The following is a 22,201-nucleotide window of genomic DNA, read 5'->3' as shown; positions in this document are numbered from 1 at the left end:
TGGATTAGGCCAGGGTCTCCCTGATGCAATCGTTGATGCACATAGTGAATTCTGTGCTTGGGCTGGTCAGGCCTGGCTGGGTTTCCTACCCTCCTCAGGCTGAAGGTAGGCTTCACTGAGGCCACACAGAATGGAAGTGAGGAGACACTGCGCAGGAAGCAGGGTAGATAGATACCGAGGGCAATGTTTCCAGCAAATACTCACTTCAGCACTTAGAGATCACCGACCTCAAGCTGCTGTTTCTATAGATGAGGGAACAAGGCTTGTCACATGCTTCCTGCCTCCCAATCCTTGTCACTTTCCACACGGTCGCTGCCTTCTATGTGGCCTATTCATTAGCATTTTGTGGCTGTCTGTGAATCCAGGAAAAGCTGCTTTGGGGGAAAGATCTAACACACCTATTTCTCTGCAGTGACAAGTAAGAGCTTCAGCAGCGAAATGCAAGACCACGGCAGTGAGGGACAGAACCTGATGCCTGCTGACCAGTGCTCTCCTGCTCTGAAGTGGCAGCCATACCAAAGCGTTCCTTGGCACAGTTTATTAAACAGTCACTACGAAAAACTGTAAGTGGCCTTAGGAACCCCCTGCGTTGGGCTGGAGAGTGAGGGGAGAAAGGACTAACTCTCAAGACTAAAGCCAAGTACTTGGGCTTTGACACCACCCTGGTCAAATGGGATGGGCCGTTGAGAAAGTGTCTTACTCCTTACGTTTTGCCTTCTCACCGATGAATAGCTGGGACACGGGTTTCTGGCCTTCAGGAATCCAGGCTTGTAATTCTAACTCATTATAATATACCACTAAACAATGGAGGGAGAGGGGATCTTTCTCAGATCACATGTCCAGTTGAAACTAAAATCTGGAAAATGGAGATTTCCCAGATTACCAACATTTAATCTTGCAGTTAATTTAAAATTCCAGAGAATACATTTTGGGAGCCACAGTAAATTTTTAGCTAGTGACACCTTCCTCCTCCAACATCTATGCTGCCAATCAGTATTTCTGAGTTTGTTTTTAACATACCCTGCAGTAATCATAGTCATTGGTGGGTTTATATTCAGAGACTGAAATCAAACTATACAAAACATTCTTAAACTGGAAAAGTTTCATCCTATTCTTATGACATTATCATTTCAAGAAACAAATGTGGACTTATTTACACAGTCTTGCTTTTAAACACTCTTTATAATACTTTTCTTTATTCCTTAGTGTCTAATTTATCCACGTAAGTCTTCAGGAATGCCTACGCAATATGAAATGAGAAACGCTGGCCTACAAACCTGAGGGCCTTCGTGGTATTTTCCAAATTCAAATATAACTTCTTTAAGAGCAAAAGTTATCACTAGGACTTTTATGTAAGATGAACCAGAAGGAAGACATCTTTTCCTTAAGACCAAATCTAAGGAGTTGCCTAGCCTGGTGTGGTTCAGCAGTTGAGCATCAGCCTAGGATCCTAGAGATTGCGGTTCGATTCCCAGTCAGGGCACATGCAGGGTTGCGGGCTCGATCCCCAGTGAGGGGATGTGCAGGAGGCAGCCGATCAATGACTCTCTCATCACTGATGTTTCTATCTCTCTCTCCCTCTTCCTTCCTCTCTCTGAAATCAATAAAGGCAACACACACACACACACACACAAACTAAAGAGTTAAATAGACTTTGGGGTTGGTGTGTTTAATAGGAGGCAGAAAGAAGCAAGTTGCTAATTGTATCATTGAAATGTCATAACTTTCTGTCTTTGCCACTGTGTGTACTTGGAAGAAGAAAGGAAGAGCCCATAGGTCTTGGTTTTGAGTCAGAGCCTTCATTTGATAATCTTCGGGGAGTGTTCCATATTCTTTCTTAAATGTAAGGACCGAGGTATGAAACTGTCACACACCTGCACAGTATTTTATTTTACACCTTTAATGCTTCCTAGTCTCTATGCATCTGAGTTAAGTTCTCGAGGTAACTGCTACCTCTCTTCTTACTTAAATTGATTATTTTTTTAAAGTTTGTTTGAACAACCAATCTATGCTCAACTGATCCAGAAAAACACACAGATGGTATCAACTCAAAGGTGTAGAGGAAGATTTATTTTAAAGCCGTAATTCGCTTTTCTTAAGCAAAAAGGAAGGCAATATTCATCTGGATTAGAATTCAGGTCCTCTTGATTTAACTCCTCAGATAATTGAGAAAGGAATCACTTGCTTGTTCTTGGATTATTATGTCTAACTTGTTACAAAAATAGTTTCTCTAAATTACCTAATTAACATCAAGGGATCGAAAATTTATCAGATCTCCTTTTTCCTGAATGATATTTAAAACCTGTGTTAAAGGAGCTTTTAAAAAGCCAGTTTAGATGACTTTATAATTAACTTTTGATCTTAAACATAGAATTGCTATATGTAAGTAAATAGGTTTCTTTAACCAGAGATTGGTGTTTTAGATTCAGAATAATCTTCGACAGTATAATTGTTGTGGTTGATTCAGTTTCTGTTATAGCTGTCCTTAAATTTTGGGCTCATACTCATATTTGAGGCGTCAATCTTACTTGCTTCCTTCAGAGTTTTTGACAGTGAAACATGGAAGATCAAAAAAAGATATTTCCTTTTTTCTCAACCAAGACAGTCCTTATTACCCTCTGTCATAAAATCTATACAATTCAATCCATCTAGCATTTAGATGAGCAAATTAGCAGATTAGTTCTAGAAACCTGAGTCAATATAAAGTTCCCAGATGGCATAAGACATGTGGTCTTTATCAACTTCTTCATTCAACGGATTTTTGTTGTTGCTGCCAGCAGGAACTGTGATTGTGGAGCCCTTGACTGATCAGCTACTGGACTGATCAGTGACTTGGTTCATTGAGGAGGCGCTTGACTGATCAGTGACTTGGTTCATTGAGGAGGTGCTTTACTTGCAAAGAACACAAACACTATTTACCCAAGAGACCCATTAATATTTTCTATCTCTGGAATTAGAGGACAGTTTAGAAACTCTATGTTGTTCATTGTAATGGCAGCCTTCCAAATTGAGATCCCAGGATGCAAAAATCCACACAGTAGCAGAGAGCGAGCACAGCAGTAAGGACTGCCCTCTTCCACCCCGGGTGGATCTTCCATGTTTCACTGTCAAAAACTCTGAAGGAAGCAAGTAAGATTGACAGCTCAAATATGAGTATGAGCCTAAAATTTAAAAAGGAAGGAGCTCCTTTTCTGAGGAAAAACCCACCTGTAGAAACTTTGATGAATTAAAATCACATTTCGTATCTACAATGTACCAGAAAAACTCACTAAAGGAGTTTTCAACTTTTATATTCTCTTCTCTACTTAAAAATGTTTGAATTTAACATGTTTTATTTTTTGTTAAATTTTTAAAAGTATTTAAACGTGTAAAAATGTTTAATTAATTAAACATGTAACTCAAGAGTCTGATTTTTTAGCCACTCCACCACCATGGCTTTCCTTTATGCAGAAATAACCAGCACAGTAGGTTCAGTGCTGTTACCAGATTGGGTGGATAAAAAGGAAATGACCACACTCTAGAGAAGACAAGTTTTCAATCAGTAGTATGACTGGCTCTGGTTAATCTGGTGTAAAGCTGTTCCTGGTATTTCTGACCCGTCTGCTTTATTCATATGTTCACAAGTAGACTGAATATTCATTCATCTGAATGACTATTTGAGTATGGCATTGCTGATAAAATTTAGAGAGCTCTTTTTTTAAAGGAGGAAAGAGATCAATTCTATCCCAGATATTTAACAAGTCTGAGTTATGTGCTGACTTCCCAACTCCTAGGCTATATCTTTCTTTTGTATGGTAGAGTCAAATTAGAAGTCTAGAAAGCACAAAGGGAAAAGGTAGGCTGAGGAAACGATGCTTCCATTTGGCAAGAACTGTGATCCTTCCTTGTGAGAAGATAAAAGACTGTGAGAGATCCAGCTGTGTTCTGAAATATTTTCTCAGTAAAAATTCACAAAATTGATTGATAGTTCCTTATAGCAAAAGGAACTTTTTGCAATATGTTTTCTTGAAATGTTTATACAAATAATATGGCTAATAAAAGAAAATGTGTAGAAAATATTTGTAAAACTGGTTTCTTGATTCCTCTTTTCATAGACCCAATATAGGCTATCGAGTTGTCACGGACAAAGGATTTAATTTTTCACCAGTAGATGAGGCTTTTGTTTGCCAAAAGAAGAACCATTTTCAGTTAACCATCCATATCCAAGTTTGGGGAAGTCCGAAATTTGTCAAAACCCAAATGGGCCTAAAGCCAATAGAAATGTTTTACTTGAAAGCTTTTGGTGTTAAGGTAAGTCTTTTATTTAGTTTCATTTAATTCAGCCAACATTTATTAAGTCTTTCAGTTGTCTGTTGCTGCATAACAAACTACCCCCAAACTCAGCAACTTAAAATACTGACAATCATTCATTTGGGTTACAAATCTGAAACTTGGTTAGAGCTTTGCTCTGATAGCTCATTTTTGTTCAGGAGTCATCAGCTGGGACAGCTCAACTGGGCTTGAATCCAATTGGCAAGATGTTTAGCTTCCATGTCTGTAATGTTTGTGCGGGCCATCAGCCAGGAGCTCAAAAGGGCCGGTAGCTGGGAGGCCATGGCTCTTCTCCATGTGACCTCTCTATAGGATAGCTTGTGCTTCCTCACAGCATGGTGGATGGGTTCTAAGAATAAATGTTCCAGAACATAAGGAGAAGCTGCCAATTTCTTAAACTTGGACTCAGAAACTGGCACAATACCCCTTCAAACTGCAGTTTTGTAGTTTTCAGTGTATAATCTTGCTCTTTGTTTACTAAATATATTCTTAATTATTTGTACTTTTTATGCTGGTTCATTTTCACATGGAGGAGATTAAAAGTTTTTACCAAATTCTTAAAGAGGTCACTGACTTAAGCCAAGGAATCACTAATCTAGTCAATACCCCCTCTTTTCCAGTTACAGAGAAGGGAGACTGAGGCCCCCAGTATGTTACAAAATTCATCCAAGATAAAAAATGATAGAGCTGGGTTTAGAATGCAAGTAGGATGACTTCTGATTGGTCAATATGTATCTATTAAGTTATTACCCCAGATCCAGCACTGTAAGGGGAGGAGTAGCTATTGTCCACATATTTTATTCTGATAACTAATCTGGGCTTAGCCTCCCAAAATGGAGCCAGACTGCTGAACACATCAGCTGCTCTCCCTCCAAACTGAGCTCTTAAACCAAACCAAACAGAGCAAAATAAAAGGAAATACAAACAAACAACAACAAAACCCCGTACTTTTCTGATTTTGGAAGTATTAATTTTATTGTGAAAGTTTTGGAATACAATAGAAAAATAGGAAGAAGAGAAAAAATTCATTCATATTTGGTATCTACCATTTGGTAGCTTAATTTTTCCTTATTTTTTCTGTTATTAAAATTAATCTCATTGTTAATATATTGTAAAAAATAACACTATATGATATTAAAGATTCTATCATCTATTGTTTACGATGATATAGATTTTTATTGTATAGATGTACTATATGGATTCCTATATTATTATAAATTGTATGTACAATTTTTTGTTCTTATTAAAACTGCAGTAAACATCTACATATACTCATCTTTGCATGAGGATAAAGTCCAGCAGAAGAATTTAAACATCAAAAATATGAACATTATTCAAACTCTTGATATAGGTTGCCCAGTGGCTTTTCAGAAAGATGGTTACTGTGTGAATACCCACAGTCTAGATGAGGGCAGACCTCACCACACCCTTGCCACTATTCACTAACAATAAGAAGAGTATGTAGCAAGTACTGAATAAATATTATTTCCTATATTTTATTTGTTTTTATTATCATTGTTCTTTCTTATTAGAATGTAAGTGCTGCAAGGACAAGAATTTCTGTTAATTTGGTCAACTTCTCATCTCTAATACCTTGAGCAATGCCTGGTGCATGGCAGGTGTTCAATGAGTATTTACAGAATGAATGAATGAATGAATGAATGAATGCATCCTTTGGGCTGTGTTGCTTCTGTGTTTTGCAACTGATGCTTCTACTAGCTTATTCTATACTCACTGTTTACATGAAATACTCTGTGGTCTTGTGTTTTCACTGTGTGGTTTTATAGGTGTTTGTTTCTTTCCTCACCAATAGCACATTGCTTTAAGGTCAGAGCCATTGTCTTATATGTCTTTTCAGTGACTTGCCCCTCCTGCCAGTGTCTAAACTAACACCTGAAAAACTGTTTTAAAAGAATATGTTTTTATTGATTTTAGAGAGAGAGGAAGGGAGAGGGAAAGAGAGATAGAAACATCAATGATGAGAAAGTCCTTGATGGGCTGCCTCCTGCACGCCCCTGCTGGGGACCAAGTCCGAAATCTGGGCATCTGCCCTGACTGGAATCAAACCTCCATCTCCTGGATTATAGGTTGATGCTAAACTGCTGAGCCACACCAGCTGGGCAACACCTGGAAAACTTTTAAAGTACTTGAACATTATTTACCAATGAACATTTTTATAAATAAATTAATTTATTAAGTAATTAATTTACTTTATGTTGTTCTACACAGGTGGAAGCCACCAATCAAGTAATTGCTATCGAACAGTCCCAAGCAGATAGAAGCAAAAAGATTTTCCATCCTGTTAAGTAAGAATTTCTTTTCTGAATCCCTTTGTGAATGTTTTGGGAAGACCTATTGCTCAATTTATTTTGCTTATTTAAAGTGAATCCTATTATAGAAACAAAAATATGTTAATGTTATAAATACATGCTAACAAAAATAAAGTAAGTAAAATGCATTGAAATAATTGCAAAAATTCCTTATAAAAAGCTCCATTTTTAAGTCATTATTATCTTTATAATCATTTTACTACTGACAATCTTGCTAACAAACTTGGTTCCTTGAATAGATTATGGTTAGATCTTTCAACTTTTCATTTAAATCAGAATGAGGCTGATAGAATTAATTTCAAGACTCTGGATCCATCCTGTGCTTACAGTACATTTTTTCTTATTTTTTAAAGCTATGTTGATAGATTGCCTAATGGGTTCCAAAATAGAAAGCATATAGGATTGGGATTCTCCAAAGCAATATGGTGGTCTAAGAGAGAGCCCCCTGTAGGATCACTTTGGAGTGGGATTTGCTTTTCAACTGATTTGACTGGGATACAGTTGAGATATCTCAGTGTTTTGACCCTGAGTGAGCCCATTTGGGTGGAAGAAGATATTCCCTTAGCTGGAGCAGACCAGGCAGGAGCTCAGACTGATGCTCAAGCAGGAGCTTCGTACACAAACACAGCTCTAAGCTTGGCTGGTACATCTGGTTCTCTCTCGAGTGGGGAAGGCTGTGTGTGGCCTTCCTTAGGAGCAAGCAGCCTTCCACAGCCAGGCCGGGAGAGGGCAAATGCACGAAGGAGATGCGAAGGAATTCACAAGGAACCCAGAGATAATGCTTCCATCAGGAAATGAGTCTATAGAAGCAGAGGCACAAATAAAATATGTCTTTTTTCCTCATCGTGGAGGTAAAAGAATCCATGTGTGGTATAGTGAGCATACAGCCCTTATGAGTCAGAAACTCTGGGTTGAGCTCCTGAGGAATGAGCATTTCCATTCAAGAGTAATTCTGGCCTGGCGGGTGTGGCTCAGTGGTCGACCCATGCACCCAGAGGTTGCTGGTTTGATTCCCGGTCAGGGCACATGCCTGGGTTGCAGGCTCGATCCCCAGTAAGAGGTGTGCAGGAAGCAGCCGATTAATTTCTCTCATCACTGATGTTTCTATCTCTCTCTCCCTCTCCCTTCCTCTCTCTGAAATCAATAAAAAATAAAATAAAAACCCCCAATAATTCTGTGAACTTCCCTGGCACCCATTCCTGGCCATGCTATGGATAGCTTATTAAAAATCAGCCACTGTTATAAACTGTTCTCTGCATTGTGACGGGAACTGGGGACTGAACATGAGAACCTCAGGCTGGGTTACATGTGCTCAAAGACTCTATGTTCTTTTACAGTCTCTTGGTATTTCTGCTGTTTGTTTTAGAATTGACCTACTGGCCAACCAAGTCACCAAAGTAACGTTGGGCCGACTACACTTCAGTGAAACCACAGCAAATAACATGAGAAAGAAGGGGAAACCAAACCCTGAGCAGAGGTACCAGTGTCACTGCGTCCGTCCCGGGGTGGTGGTACTTTCTGTGGCCAGGCGGGACCCTCCAGCGGCCTCTCTTCCCTTCTGGGCCCTACAAGCCTGCAAACCGGTTCCCTCTTAGCCATTTCCCACCCTTCCCTGACTCAGTTTATTAACACATCTCACTTACCCTTAGACATCTTTCTTCTTCCATCCTTACCTCCGCAATGCCTACTCTCCCACCCAGCCCTGAACCTGCGGGCCTTGGGTCCCTCTGAATATCTGGGGTGACCATACATTTACCTCTCATTGCTGTCCGAGGGCTGAGGACTGACTGCATTTCGCAAACTTGTGTGCTGGTCACTAATATGATGTCCTGAATCCTGCAGCTTTGCTGTAGCCTTTTTTGATTAAAAAAAGAAAATAAATTTACAGTAATAATTTAGACCCATGGTTCTCATAGTGTCATCCCAGGACTATCAGAGATAGTATAACCTGAACACTTATTAGAAATGCAAGTTCTCAGGCCTCACCAAAGACCTACTGAATCAAAAACTCTAGGGGTGAGGCCCAACACTTTGTATTTTAACAAGGCCCCCAGGGGACTCTGATGCATGCTCAAGTTTGAGACCCACTGGTTTTTAAAATACAGGTTTCAGAGTTGGACAGAATTGAGTTTGAATATATGATACTTCCATTTACTAGTAGGGTGACCTTGAGCACATAACCTCTTTGTGACTCATTTTCCTATTCTGTAAAATGGGGACAATAACCATATTTGACTCCAATAGGGTTGTTTTGGGATCTAAATGAAATAATGATAAACCACTTAGTCCGATTCATGACACATTGAGCACTTGGTAGATGGTAGCCAATAACAATAACAATTATTACTATTACTGATTTACTCTAGGTACAGAGGAGAACTCATTCACTAGGGATTGGAGAATTTGTAGAGTGTTACAGAGGAAGTTGGTGATTTTTTTCATGCAGTTATTAAAGCAAAAGCTTCGCTGATCAGGATAGTTTTCATTTTGACTTTCAAAAAATGGTCTGATCTTAAAAATGTCTCATCGGTGGTACATATGAAGAAGCAACTGAAATAACTGATGAAAATTGCCATTGAGAGCAGTTGGAGGGGAAGGTCCAGGTCTTTGACTAAAACCATGACTGGAGGGTGTGGAAGGTACAGGGTACACCGCAAAGAGCAGCTTAGGGTGGGAAGGGTCCTGTGTGGCTGAGCAGAGCCCGTTGAGTCACCCTCCATTGAGTCCTAGGACGTGTAGCTTGGGTGACTCTGGACAAAGGGACCTTTAAAGTGACTTCCTGTTTTGCTCGTGTTTGTGAGCAGTGCTGTGCTGAGGGCCCAGGAATGCAGCTTGTGCCTTGTCAGTGGGCCCAGTCCCATGGGCTGAGCCCAGGCCCCCAGCGGGATGTCTCCCCAGGGAAGGTTACACAGCTCACAGATACCTCAAACTGGGCAAAGGGTGGACCCAGAACAATAGCAAGTGAATCAGATGCTCTCTCATTTCACAGGAGGGGCAACTTAGAGCAGAGTAAAATCTTTAAATATGCAATCTTTAAATGCATCAACCTGTCTAGGTAAATTCACTATTGATTAACTGTGGGGTGGTATTTGATTGTACAAATTATGTTTCTGCTCCCTGATGTGTTGGCATTGGTCTGCTGTTTCTTAGATACTTCATGTTGGTGGTTGGACTGTATGCTGCTAACCAAGACCAGTTCTATCTGTTGTCTGCCCACATCTCTGAAAGGATCATTGTAAGGGTAAGCTCAGTTATTTGACTTTTCTGGATTCCACATGCTTTTCTTGGGGATAGTAATAGCAGATACTATTATTTTAGTTTCTACACAGTGGATCTCAACCAGGAAAACTTCTGTCTCCCAAGGGTCATTTGGCAATGTCTGCAAACATTTTTGGTTGTCATAGGTGGGGGGTGCTGGCATTTACGGGTGAAGGTTGGGATGCAGCTCAACACCTTACAATGCACAGGACAACCCCCACGACAAAGAATTGTCCTCCTAAAAGCTCAACAGTGCTGTGGTTGAGAAACCCTGGTTTTTACACTTGTTCTAGGCACTGGGCTAAATTATCTATACATGATATTTTATATTGCTTTACATATGTATTGCATTCTTTATATCCAATGGAAGGGAGACGCAAGAGTGTAAGAAACTTATCTGTGATCACACAACTTATAAATGTTGGAGCCTGGTTACAACCCAGTTCTCTCTGACCTCAAAGCTCACAGGGCGGGGGAAGCGGCAGGGGAGGTATTCCATGCCCTAAAGTGACGGGCGACCGCGGGGGCATCTGGGCCCCTGCCTAGCACATAGTAATGGGTCAGCAAGTTTTACTGAGTGACTGATTGGTCACAGCTGTGGACAGAGTCTCGGCAGCCATGAGAACAGAAAGCTGTCGGCAGCTGGGGCGGCAGCTGTGTGAGGCCAGGCTGGCCTCTGCTGAGAACGCCAGGCGCCTGAGGGAACAGGTAACCACGGGCTGGCAGCCCCGGGAGGGGGCGGTTGTCATGGATCTTTGAAGTGACACAGGGAGAACATGAGAACTCCAATTGGAAAAGCATTCACTATGGACATGCCCACATAGGCGGCTGTTAACCTTAGACCTGGGGACAAGATCTGCCCATTTGGGGAAGTGGAGTCTTTCCTTCTTTGCCTTGGCTATTCTGAAATAGGGCTCCTCTGTGTAATTCTTTTAGTCAATTAAAAATAATAAGCTGCATCTCAGTGTTTTAATGGAGGTGAAGTAATGATGGAAATGAGGTAAAACCCTGATGTGTTCAGATGTCCCAGGGTGAATGCCCAGCTATGCACCTGCAGCGTGCACACACCAGGCTGCGTTTTGTGGGGCCTGATTGGACCTGTGGCAAGTGAGGCTCCTCCCAGAAAGGCAGGTGAGGCCTACCTTCTTTCCTGCTCAAGAGCCAAGGACAGAGGTGGCCTTCCCTCCCTCAGCAGCGTTCAGGGTGGTCTTTGACATCTCACCTGATGCAATCTGGGATTGCTTGGCTGCAATAACAAATCTGATTTGAAACGAAGTCTGGAAACCTAGATTGTTTACTGTTTCTGATTTCTCATAGATAGGAATAAATTGAGAGGTAGCAGAGATTAGATATCATGAAAGTGCAGCTCTGAACTGTGTAGCTCATGCTTGAATCCGGCAGTCTGCTAGTCATCTGCATACTTTGAATAATTTACCTGGTGTTGAGGTTCCTCCACTTCCTGCTGGCAGCTCCTGTAAAGCTGTCTTCTGGCTGCTGTGCAAGTCCACACAGCAGCAATCCGAGGGGGAACCCCTCTGTCTAACATGCTGTTACCCAAACACTGCTAACCGGAGCCTCCTCATATCCATAGCAATATGATAGTTTAATTCATAATAATGACTATGAGAAGTTGAAAATTTCTGCAATTCATATTTGGTGTGAATACTAAAAAAATTAAATATGTACTCAGTATAGATTGGGTGTTATGTCCTTCACTGAATTTTTATTTTTGAAAAAATGATTGCACTACAAAAAAAAACCAGGAAAAAAAAAATAGAAGAAAAAAATTATTGCATTCCAGGTTGAATTGCTTCCTTCTAGACATAATTTTTGGTTAAAGAGAATGCCCTACTCTATAAGTGTGCTGGGTAACACAAGGATTACCCTAACAAAAATGAGAAGAATGGTACTAAAACAAAACCTCCCCCCTCCCAAACTAGAGATATCTTATTGATAATTTTTCGTTCTCACCCCCAAATGCAGAAGTGAAAATGAATGCAGAGTTTTGAATCTATTTGTATAATGTTTATGCCAACCAAGAGAAAAACAATCTCAGAAATGGCAATATTGCTTGAATCAGTGAGTTTTAGAAATGCCCACTGAGATTCTAGAAGGCTCCATACAGGTATATGCATCATAGGTTGGGCAGAGGGCAGACAAGCTTACATTCTACAAAAAAAGCCAGAAATGCCCTCTTAGGCCGTGGCCTGGCTCTGTTACTTTGAGCTCCAGAGTGAAGGAAGAAAAATTTGACAATTGAAAATGTTACAAGACCTGACCACATTAAATAGAAAACTGGGAATTGCATTTAGCAAATTCAGACTAATTTTGAGGCCTAAGAATCATTCCTCCCGATAGCAGAGATTCATATAAGGGTGATTGTAACAAGGGTTGGAATAGACGAGAGTCAGGCCTCCAGGAGGATTCAGGAAACCAAGCTTGTCAGAATTCTCCTTGGAGAGAGAATGGTGAGCAGGACCCAGTAATTGTTCTTCTGGGCTTTAAAGCTGTCAATCAAAACATCTTTAGAAATACATTATGGCCCCAGAGGGTAAATTGACCAATTTAATAGAAATTCCAGCTTTCCCTTACAGACTTAGAGCAAGCCTCAAATTACTACTAATTGCTGTTTCCTATTCCAACCACCTGCAGGGGGCACCATTTACATTGTATTCTTTGTGCATGGAATTTCCCTCCCTCTCCCCAATTATGCGACTCCGCAGGTATGTGGCTGAGGACAGCAGATTAATCAATTATAGGTTGGACAGTGGTGGCTATGCACAGCAGTGTGTGTTGAGGATAAATTTGAGATTATATATCCTTATTTTTGCAGTGTTTATGTATACATGATTTTCATAAATTCCCACAACACTATGAGCTAGATGAAGACGACATTATCATTATTCTTTAGAGGAGAAAACTGGTACAGAGAGGTTAAGTGACTGCCCCAAGGTCACACAGCCGGTCTGTGTCATAATATAGACTAAAATGTTCAGGTCTTCCCTAAATATATGAGACTGTGGGATAAATAATGATGGTATTTTAGAAACTTTAATTCATTTTAGTATTTGATATCTATCATCTACTACCAGGCCCCATGTGAATACAACTTCAGAATTCCAGAAAGTTTTTCTGTGATTCCATTATAGTTTGCTTTGACACATTAAGATTTTGGATACCAGAGAAGGAAAACAAGTTCATAGATTTTATAATAACATTTCCATTAGGGATGAGGACTCCTCCTTCTTAAGTCTACATATTTAAAACATGGAAGACTCTGGCCCTTCTCAAAATAATCTGAACATATTTTAGGGTTTTCAGTTTTCATCTGGTGAAAGCCTAATGAGCTTGTTGCACCAGTTCCAAAAAATTAAGTCTACTTATATCTGCTGTTGCAGTAACAGTTACCAACATGACAATAATTATCCCAAAGCTCATTAAGGAGAAAAAGAATCCATCACTGTCCCATTTTGTTTCCTTGAAGTGGCTGGCTCATTATGTTCAGAGTAGAGCAGAATGCATCAACATTCTATATGGCATACCTTTGGATTTAGTCGATTGCTTGCTGTGAAAGGGTTTGAGTCAGATCCCATTTGCCATTCACAGCCGAGGGGGCTCTGGGGATTTTGCAGGAAAGCTCTTTGTTCAAGTGCATTCAGACAAAATAATGTTCAACTTTGTTACTTTATATTCTTGCACTGCTGTTGTCTATCAAGTGTCAATGGTTGTCTTCCAAGCGGCTCAGGGTTCAGACCGGTGGGACTGAAACAGGAAGCTGAAGGCACCCAAATCAGACAGGTGGGACTGAAACAGGAAGCTGAAGGCACCCAAATCAGACAGGTGGGAACGAAGCAGGAAGCTGAAGGCACCCAAATCACACAGGTGGGAACGAAGCAGGAAGCTGAAGGCACCCAAATCACACAGGTGGGAACGAAGCAGGAAGCTGAAGGCACCCAAATCAATCAGACAGGTGGGAACGAAGCAGGAAGCTGAAGGCACCCAAATCAATCAGACAGGTGGGACTGAAACAGGAAGCTGAAGGCACCCAAAAGTTCTTTAACTGAACCCAAACTAAGAACTGCACCTTGTGGTTTCTTTTAATGCTTTTAAAATTGGTAACATATGCATATGGTAAAAACATTCAAATCACACTGCAAGCATCTACGTCTCCCAGGCCCCGTCCTTGAGGAAACCACTGTTCCTGGTTTCCTGAGTGCTCTTCAAGATGATCTGCGTGTGTTCAGGGGCTGAGTTTGCCATGTCTCGTTTATGTCGCCACAAAGGCAAAAAGTGAAGACTGCGGTTGTGCTGACTTTTTATAGGATCAGGGTCCCTACTGTTTTGTCTGAATTTCTGACAATCGGCCTCAAACACACAAAAATTAGATTTAGAAGGATAGGTCATACGTTTAAATACAAATCAATTTTGTTGTGAAGATTTTGATGGATTCAGAGATCCCTACTTAAAGATGTTTGGAAATATATTCAGTGGCTATGGGGAACTGGGGAAGTGGGAAGGCAGTACAGTGGAAAATTCATCAACAAAGAATTTTATTTAAGAATAAAATCTCCAGAACTTGGTCTAGTCTAAAGTTTCATTTGGGTTTTCTTTGAAGACCACATGTGACCAGGGTTACTTATAGGGAACAGCACAAGAAAGGCAAAGTTAAAATCATTATTTAATAATCAATAAAACGAGGATAATAGTACATATCGCATAGACTTGGGGTGTGGATATGCACACAAAAAATGTTGGTTACTATTCTTCCTTCAGTGTTTAGAGGGTAGTTGCGGTGTATTAAGTATATTTGTATTGTCATTTGCTTGCCAATTGCGTATGAAATCATAAATATGAAAGTGTTTTGAAGCTATAAAAGGGCTAGCTAAATGCAAAGTATTTTTTACTTAGCTGAGCTTTAATAAACGTAATATTTTCTGATGAAATGTTCTGGTTTTAAGATCATTATGATTATCCCTGAAGAGATAGTCATTGTGAGTTTTCTTCTTCATCTTCCTCCTAGTACAGTTGTTATATTGTCAATTCCAGATACATGCAATAGAGACTGGATGTTCCAAACCATGGTCAACTGAGCTCCTGCTCATGGCGGGCAGAGCAGTTAGGGGATCCCCTGGCTCTCCTGGGGCCTTGGCTCTATGGATACGTCAGAGTGTCCCAACCAACATATGAGTCTCAGGTGAAAGACGTAGATACATTGTTTTCCTTTGCTGGGAGGAATAAAGGGATCATCTATTCCTGCTACTGTGACTTTAATTGTAATATATTTATGTATTTTTTCCAGGCCTCTAACCCTGGGCAATTTGAAAATGACAGTGATGCATTATGGCAGCGGGGACAAGTTCCAGAATCTGTTGTCTGTCATGGTCGAGTGGGAATAAACACAGATGCGCCGGACGAGGCCCTGGTTGTCTGTGGCAACGTGAAAGTGATGGGGACAATTATGCATCCTTCGGACAGCCGGGCCAAGCAGAATATCCAGGAGGTGAGCTCGGGGCAGGCCTCGGACACCTCCTCTGACCCCTGAGTCAGGTGTGCCGGGTGCTCCTGGCCTCCAGCACGCCTCGCGTGGGGCATCTCTACGTCGCCTGTGCTGTGAGGCTGCTTAGCAATGATGGGTGTTGGGCCATTAGGCATCTGCTGGGATTGGAAAGCAGCTCCTACCCGAGAACGGACTCACCCGACAGGAGCAGTGGGCAATGACAGCGTAGCGCTGGCCTCCCAAGAAGCAGGTCTCCAGGTTATTTTCCACAGGCCATGGCCCTTCCTTCCACGCATTGCCAGTTGCTGCAGATTGCCTTTTCCTTCCCATCTCCGGCCAGTGTCTGCTCCACTCATCCTTCTCTGAGGAGCAGTCGGGGGAGGAGCTCCTCCTGCTCATCCCTCACTCGGTCAGCCCCATCACCCAAGGTGCTGGGTCAAGACCGTCTCCCTCTGTGGAGAAGCAGCCGCCCTGTGGAAATCAGAAAGCAGGCCTAGAAGTTAGGAGGCTGCTCCTCCTCTTTGGGCTCCCCCAGCAGGACAGCCCTGGACAAAACGCTTAGTCTCGCCGAAACTCAGTGTCTTCATCTATGAAAAGGCGCCTCTCTGCCTGACCCCACTGAGTCTTTTATATTTTGTCACCCATTGAATTAAGGGCTGAATCATCTGGGAAAAATCACAACTGCTATGAAGACCTAAGGGATTAGGATTAGGATGCCAAGTTACTCCTGGTTCCAGCTCTTCCACCGTTTAATTGTTTTCCACTCACTGCTTCGATCACTTCCCACCTTCTCACTCACTCTGCTTCTATAAGTTTTTGAGGCTGTGGCAGAATGGTGTTTTTAAGCCTCTGGTCTGTATTCTTTTTTAGTTAATAGGAGACTTAATCTGTAAATCATTGGCCGTTCTTCCAGACAGCATTCCTTTCCCAGTGCAAATCTGCACTGGTTTTCTAAACCAGCCAAGGAATGTCCTCCTTTGCTGAGTGGCGGTAACTGTAGACGTTCGTGCTGATTGTGAAGCTGCGGCTCATGTTAGAAGAGTCGTGACCTGCTAGCCGGATGGGAACTCTTAGGGCCAGAAAGTTCTCACATACATTTCCAGATTCCAGTCCCAGATATTGTGCCATTGCCTTTTAGGGAGAGAAAACTGTCTGCCTCTCAGATCACACCAACTCAAACTTATCCCTGCCCTTGGCTATACACTCCCTCACTAGGCCTTATCTAAATGTAAATGGAAGATGACATGTGGGGAAAGTCCCCCCGAAGTCCTGCTGCTACCACCAGGCTCTGCCCAGAACTTCATTCACCTAAAGTCTTCAACTGGCGCTCCTTGGTTTGAAGAAAATTTATTGTCTTAAAATAGCAAACTTCCCTAGAGCTTCTTGAATCCCTTCTAGGAAGCCTTCTCCACAAAGTGAAATGTCATCTCAATCCAGGCTCTAAATGGGAAGTTCCTGCAACCCTTTCCTGCTCACAGCAGCATGACCGACTAAAGAGAAGCCCAGTCTCTGGTGGGAGGCTAGAGATTTAGTCTTCATTCTGGCAACCGCTGGCCCAGGAGATTTGGCCCAGAGACATTCTATGCCTCTTTTTATTCTGTGAACAGGGAATGCTTACATTCATTTTACCCAGGGGCTTTTCTAATCATGTGAAGCAATTTTTAGCTGTACAAGGCTAAGCATATAGATATTATTTACTTGTAAAAGATGCAAATTATGTGTCCTTTGTTTATTAAATTATTTCATATTAATATATTTGTTCTTAATAGGCCTACCCACATTTACCAAATAGATGCTTCTAGAAATCTTATCTGTCCTAGTGGACCTTTATTACAGACAAGAGCAAGGATGGTAATGCTGATGATGGTGCTGACAGATATGTGGACTTCATCTTCACCTCTCCCTGACTTAAATTTTCCAAATGTGCTGGGAAGGAATCCTTGGTTGGTCCGATTGCATGCACGGGACTGGGGGCATCCATCCTTCATTCTTTCAGGTTACATGGTAACTGGATGAGCTGTTGCAAAACATAGTGGCCAGACATGTTATCAAACACTGTAACAGGGAAAATGAATAGAGGCTGCTGCCTTGACCTGGCTCCGTGTCTCCACTCAAGGCAACGTAGGTTGCTTGGCAGACAGTGAGCACAGGAGCACTCTGCACAGAGAGTCCTGGTGGAGGAGATCTCTGGGCCTCATCTGGATGCATATCCAAGACACAGAGACGATAAAGCAGATATGATTGAAACCTGTGAAACTGAAGCACTGAGAAAATGAGGTCGGCCTGAGAGGAGCCGCTGAACTTACCCAGACAGTGGCATTGTTTTTCCGATGTGACTACAGACTGGAGAAGGAAATGAGGCTCTTACCATGGAAACAGAACAAAATTAGGGTGGAAAGGGCATGCTGGAAACCAAAGGGGCATGAAGAAGATCAACGTCAATGCTAAAAAAGGGGAAGTTGAGAGCTGAATGCATCTGTCAAATTCTGCAGTGAAGGCTGCAAACAGGCAGCAAAAGACCCAAAAACAAAAGCCAAGGGGAAAAAACAATTAAGATGAAATGCTCAAAAAAAATTATTTTTCCCCTCCCAAACACACCAGCAGTGAACTAGTTAAAGACAAAAGTGTGAAGAGCTGGAGAAAGTCAATGCAATCTCCCCTCAGGGCCACAAGCCAAATGCAGGAGTTCCTGAGTTCTGGGTGAGCCAGTGTCTGATGCGAGACTGCTGGTCTTGGCTGGGGCCAGAGCCAGATGACGGGTAATGAGATCTCTTTCCCTGCACTTCCTGGACTCCCGTGGGCTGGAATGATCCAGAAACCCGGGGCATGAGGCAGCATGACAGTGATGGCCACTTGCATTTGTGGTCAAAACTTTCCAAAACTGCTGTGGGCAAGATCAGATCAGACACTATAATTCAGTTTCTAGCTTCTTGCTCAACACACATGATGAGCAAGGCGTGGTGTTAAGTGCTAGTCTGTGTATGGTTCTTGGAGGCGGATTCCAACGAGGCACAGCCCTTGCCTCAGGGGTTTTCTCTAGGCCAAGTGCACACCTAGGGAACATGCAATGCAGGCAGTTTATATTTAGCTTTGGGAAGTCTACAAGCCAGAAATCAGAAGAGCATTTTCTTAGAGAAACATTGTTATAGGTCTTTAGATCCTCAAGCCAACCCTCAAAGTTTCCTTTGGGCAAAAACCTGTCTGATATCCAATGGTTATAGTACTAGAGAACCTAAGTGCTATATGTAGCAATATGTCTTTGGGGAAAATGCAGGCAAAGATCCAACTTGGACACCGGGGTCATTTTCCCACTACCTAGCCTGGAGAGCCTGAGTGAGGGCACATCCTTCTCTGCTTTCTGTCTGCAGCAAAGAAACTGATGCTACCTCAACTTTGGTCTCCAGTGGGGGCTCATGCGTGAACCACAGGGATAATGAAAGTAAGCAAAGCAAGCACAGGACTCCCGAGGGTGCAGAGAGTGGGGAACTGGTAGGGCTCGGCTAGCACAAAAGGCCAATCCGGGCTGGCTCCTGATTGACCTCCATCTTCAATTCTGTTAGTGTCAGGGATTATTCTGCCATCTCACTACCTCCATTCTTTCATTCCTTCTTTTCTGCAACGAAGTTCTGGGGTGCCTGTTACATCCAACACTTTGCTAGGCAATGTGCAGTTTCTGAAATGAACTTGGCCTTACCCTAAGGAATAGAACTTTTATTAAAATTTGAACCCCCAATAAGAAACACTCATTTAATCTCCAGTGCCTGGAATAGCATCTGTCATATAGTAACTACTCATTAAATATTTGTTGAATGAAGGAGCTCACGGTGACAAGTGCATGAGATTGTGACTGCTCCTTCCCAGCATGGCCTGCAAAGCCCTCCTTGCTCTGACCTTATCTTTACAGTCTAGGTCAAACTTTGCCTCTGTGATGCAGATGTCATTTGGGGGATTTGCTGCCTTGGGACTTGGTTCATGGCGTTCTTTCTGCCCAGCATCCTTGTCTTAGTCTTACCCTTTCTAGCTCTCCCCCACTACATCTTTCCACAACTAACTTCTATGTTAAAGCTAATTTATTTAACAAATATTAGTTGAACATCTACTATCTGGAAGGAATTGTACTAAAAACTGGTGATTTGATGATGAATGGAAAACCACGGCTTTATATGTCCTTGTCCTCAGGTATGTAGCCTATAGGGAAGACACAAATAATAAGGGTGACACAACCAGCTGTCTGGTGATAACTCAATTAGTGCCATGAAGGAAAAGTACAGGTGCCATTTACACATAAACAGAGGGACCCTTCCTAGTCTTGGAGGTCAAGAGCTGCTTCTCTGGTGAAGGAATGTTGGCATTGGGGGAGGCGAAGGGGAGTGGGAAGAAATTGCTACTGAGGCAGGAAAATGCTATGAACAAAGGTCCTGAAGTGAAAGGAGCAGAACACATTTGAGAACACAAAGAAGCCAAGATCTCGATTGGGCTTCACCATCTCAAGGAAGCCCCTTTATGCTCCCCCCTGAGAATATCTTAGGTCCTTGCTCAGAGCAGTCATGACTTTCCATTCATAATTTCATCATCACCCTGCATGCCACATTGTAATACAATCCGTATGTGATAAGTCTGCCTTCTTGTGTAGACCACAAACTTTTAAAAGGTAATCATTTTAAAAATTTTATTTTTCAATTACAGTTTACATTCCGTATTATTTTGGATTAGTTCTGGGTGAAAAGGCAATCAGTTTTGAAGTCCCAGCACTTAGTGTAGTGCGTGGTATGTTGAAGGTGATTGGTAAATGTTAGTTGAATAAAACATTGAACCAAGCTTTTGATAAGAAGAGCAGTTATTAAAACAATAGTGAGCTGAAAATTAGATTCCTTGACAAATACCTGAAGTAAAGCTTGTCCATTTAGCCAGTTAAGTGCCAAGCCACAGCCTTCCATAGTCAGCCAAACTAGGGAAGGCAAGGGCCTTTAAAGATATTGGAGCAGCTGCCCTGTTCGTCTGACAGAGTGAGTCTTGAGGAGTTGAGGGTCATGGCAGGGGTTTTATTAAAACAGCAGCAACATCATCAAAGCATTTTTTGGTTGCTCCAACACATGGATGAATGTCCAGGCAGTATAATTTTAATTGCCAAGAGATCACTGGTTTCATAACCCAGTTATGTTCTAAAAGAAAATTTAGGGAACCCACATAGGGCTGCCAATTTTTTACTTGTTGAATAAGATGATTTAAAAAAATCATTATTGTTATACCAAAGTGAGCAACCTCAATTCTCAGAAGGAGGGTTTGCCTCAGAGGAGGGAAGGAAGGCAGGAGCAGTGAATGAGGGAGCTTTTGTCTTGGAATCTATGCATAAAAACTGGCTCAGTTTATAATCAGTGGATAGAATTCACTAATGTGAAAGCTGAAACTTTGGCTTCTCTAAGGAGAAAAATATAAATTTCTCTTAAAATAGTTTGAGCAACAGGAAAAGACAATCTTATCTTCCACGTGCCTAATCGCTCTGGGTCACTCTGGGCATTGATTTAAACAGCAAATATCCAAGTGGGTGAAACCTGTTTGCTCTTCTTTAATTCAATTAGGTTGACACAAATGAACAGCTGAGAAGAATAGCCCAAATGAGGGTTGTTGAGTATGACTACAAACCTGAGTTTGCGTCTGCGATGGGCATAAACACTGCCCATCAAACAGGTACATGCACAAGTTCCCTTTTTAATTCCATATTGTCACCTATGAGAATTTTAATTCTAAATTCTTTACCTGGAGGGTGTGTGCTATGGCATTTGACAACATCCCGCTGGTCTAACTCGTGCTCTGTGAAACCCATAATCACTAGAACAGGAAAGCTTAAAGAAATTCCTGTCACCTTTACGCAACACTCCAACCTCAATCCTGCACCCCGAGGTACTGGTGGAGTATTTTTAATATATTGTTTCTTCTCACGGGCGTCCTGTTGTTCATGGGATGAGGGTCGAGGGGCAGGTGGCAGCTCAAACTGTTGGAGGTCAGTCCTGGGATGGAGAGAGACAATGGCAGGGTAGGCAGGTCTAGGTCAGAGAAGGGCCAAAGTGGTGCTTATACTCCAATCCGGGGATCCTAAAGAATGGATTAGGACGCAAAGTGCTCCTGCAGGAAAAGAAAAAAATAAGCTAATGCCCCCACCCTTGCTTCTACGTGAAGGAATTTTAAGGTATTTACTTACCCTTCCAACATTTGGCCCAGAGTCTCGAGGAAAAGTAAAGAGCGTGGCACTCCCACTTTAATCCTAGAGTGGTTCATGGCTCAAAATTCCTTCTTTACTTCAAATGCACTTAGATCAAAGCAAAAGCTGAGAAGGGATAAGCCTCTGTTTGCAAAGACTTCCCGTGTGGCCCATGGCTGTGGGTGCTCCGTTCTGATGTAGGCCTGGGAGGATTTTCTCCAGAAAGGTCTTTTCCTGACTCAACCTGTTGGAGTGTTTTGTGTCTAGGAATGATTGCCCAGGAGGTGCAAGAGATCCTGCCCAGAGCCGTGAGGGAGGTTGGCGACGTCACCTGTGAAAACGGAGAGACCCTGGAGAACTTCCTCATGGTCGATAAGGTAACCACGGAATAGACACCTGCCTCTAGAGCTATAACCCACAGTGAACCCCCTTCCGTGACATCACAGTGCTCTGAAACATCCAACCAAGAAGCAGGACAGTAAGAATTCTTCACTCAGCTGGAGAGTATGTTGGTGTCAATGATGCCACACTGGTTCTAGGCACCAAAAAGTCCCATAGGGAAAAAGAAAAGGGGACACACAACAGTAAACGTTAGAGTTCAGAGTG

The 22,201-nt window shown here is 42.1% G+C and overlaps 1 protein-coding gene across 1 annotated transcript in view; it reads left to right on the top strand.

Annotated features, from left to right (window-relative positions):
- Positions 1-22,201, top strand: part of MYRFL (myelin regulatory factor like) — a gene marked incomplete at its 5' end in the record, with an annotated part of 80,491 nt that overhangs the window by 21,685 nt on the left and 36,605 nt on the right. Inside the window, 8 exons of the mRNA XM_081127769.1 lie at positions 413-563; positions 4,095-4,290; positions 6,541-6,617; positions 8,008-8,118; positions 9,792-9,882; positions 15,199-15,399; positions 20,976-21,084; positions 21,863-21,972. Of these exons, the coding sequence (XP_080983895.1) occupies positions 413-563; positions 4,095-4,290; positions 6,541-6,617; positions 8,008-8,118; positions 9,792-9,882; positions 15,199-15,399; positions 20,976-21,084; positions 21,863-21,972 (1,046 nt within the window). The remainder of the gene's footprint in view (positions 1-412; positions 564-4,094; positions 4,291-6,540; positions 6,618-8,007; positions 8,119-9,791; positions 9,883-15,198; positions 15,400-20,975; positions 21,085-21,862; positions 21,973-22,201) is intronic.

Source organism: Miniopterus schreibersii (genome assembly GCF_964146895.1).
Source record: "Miniopterus schreibersii genome assembly, chromosome: 2".
Classification (NCBI taxonomy): Eukaryota; Metazoa; Chordata; class Mammalia; order Chiroptera; family Miniopteridae; genus Miniopterus; species Miniopterus schreibersii.
Note: the sequence above shows the minus strand (reverse complement) of the source record. Positions and strands in the feature narration are given on the sequence as shown.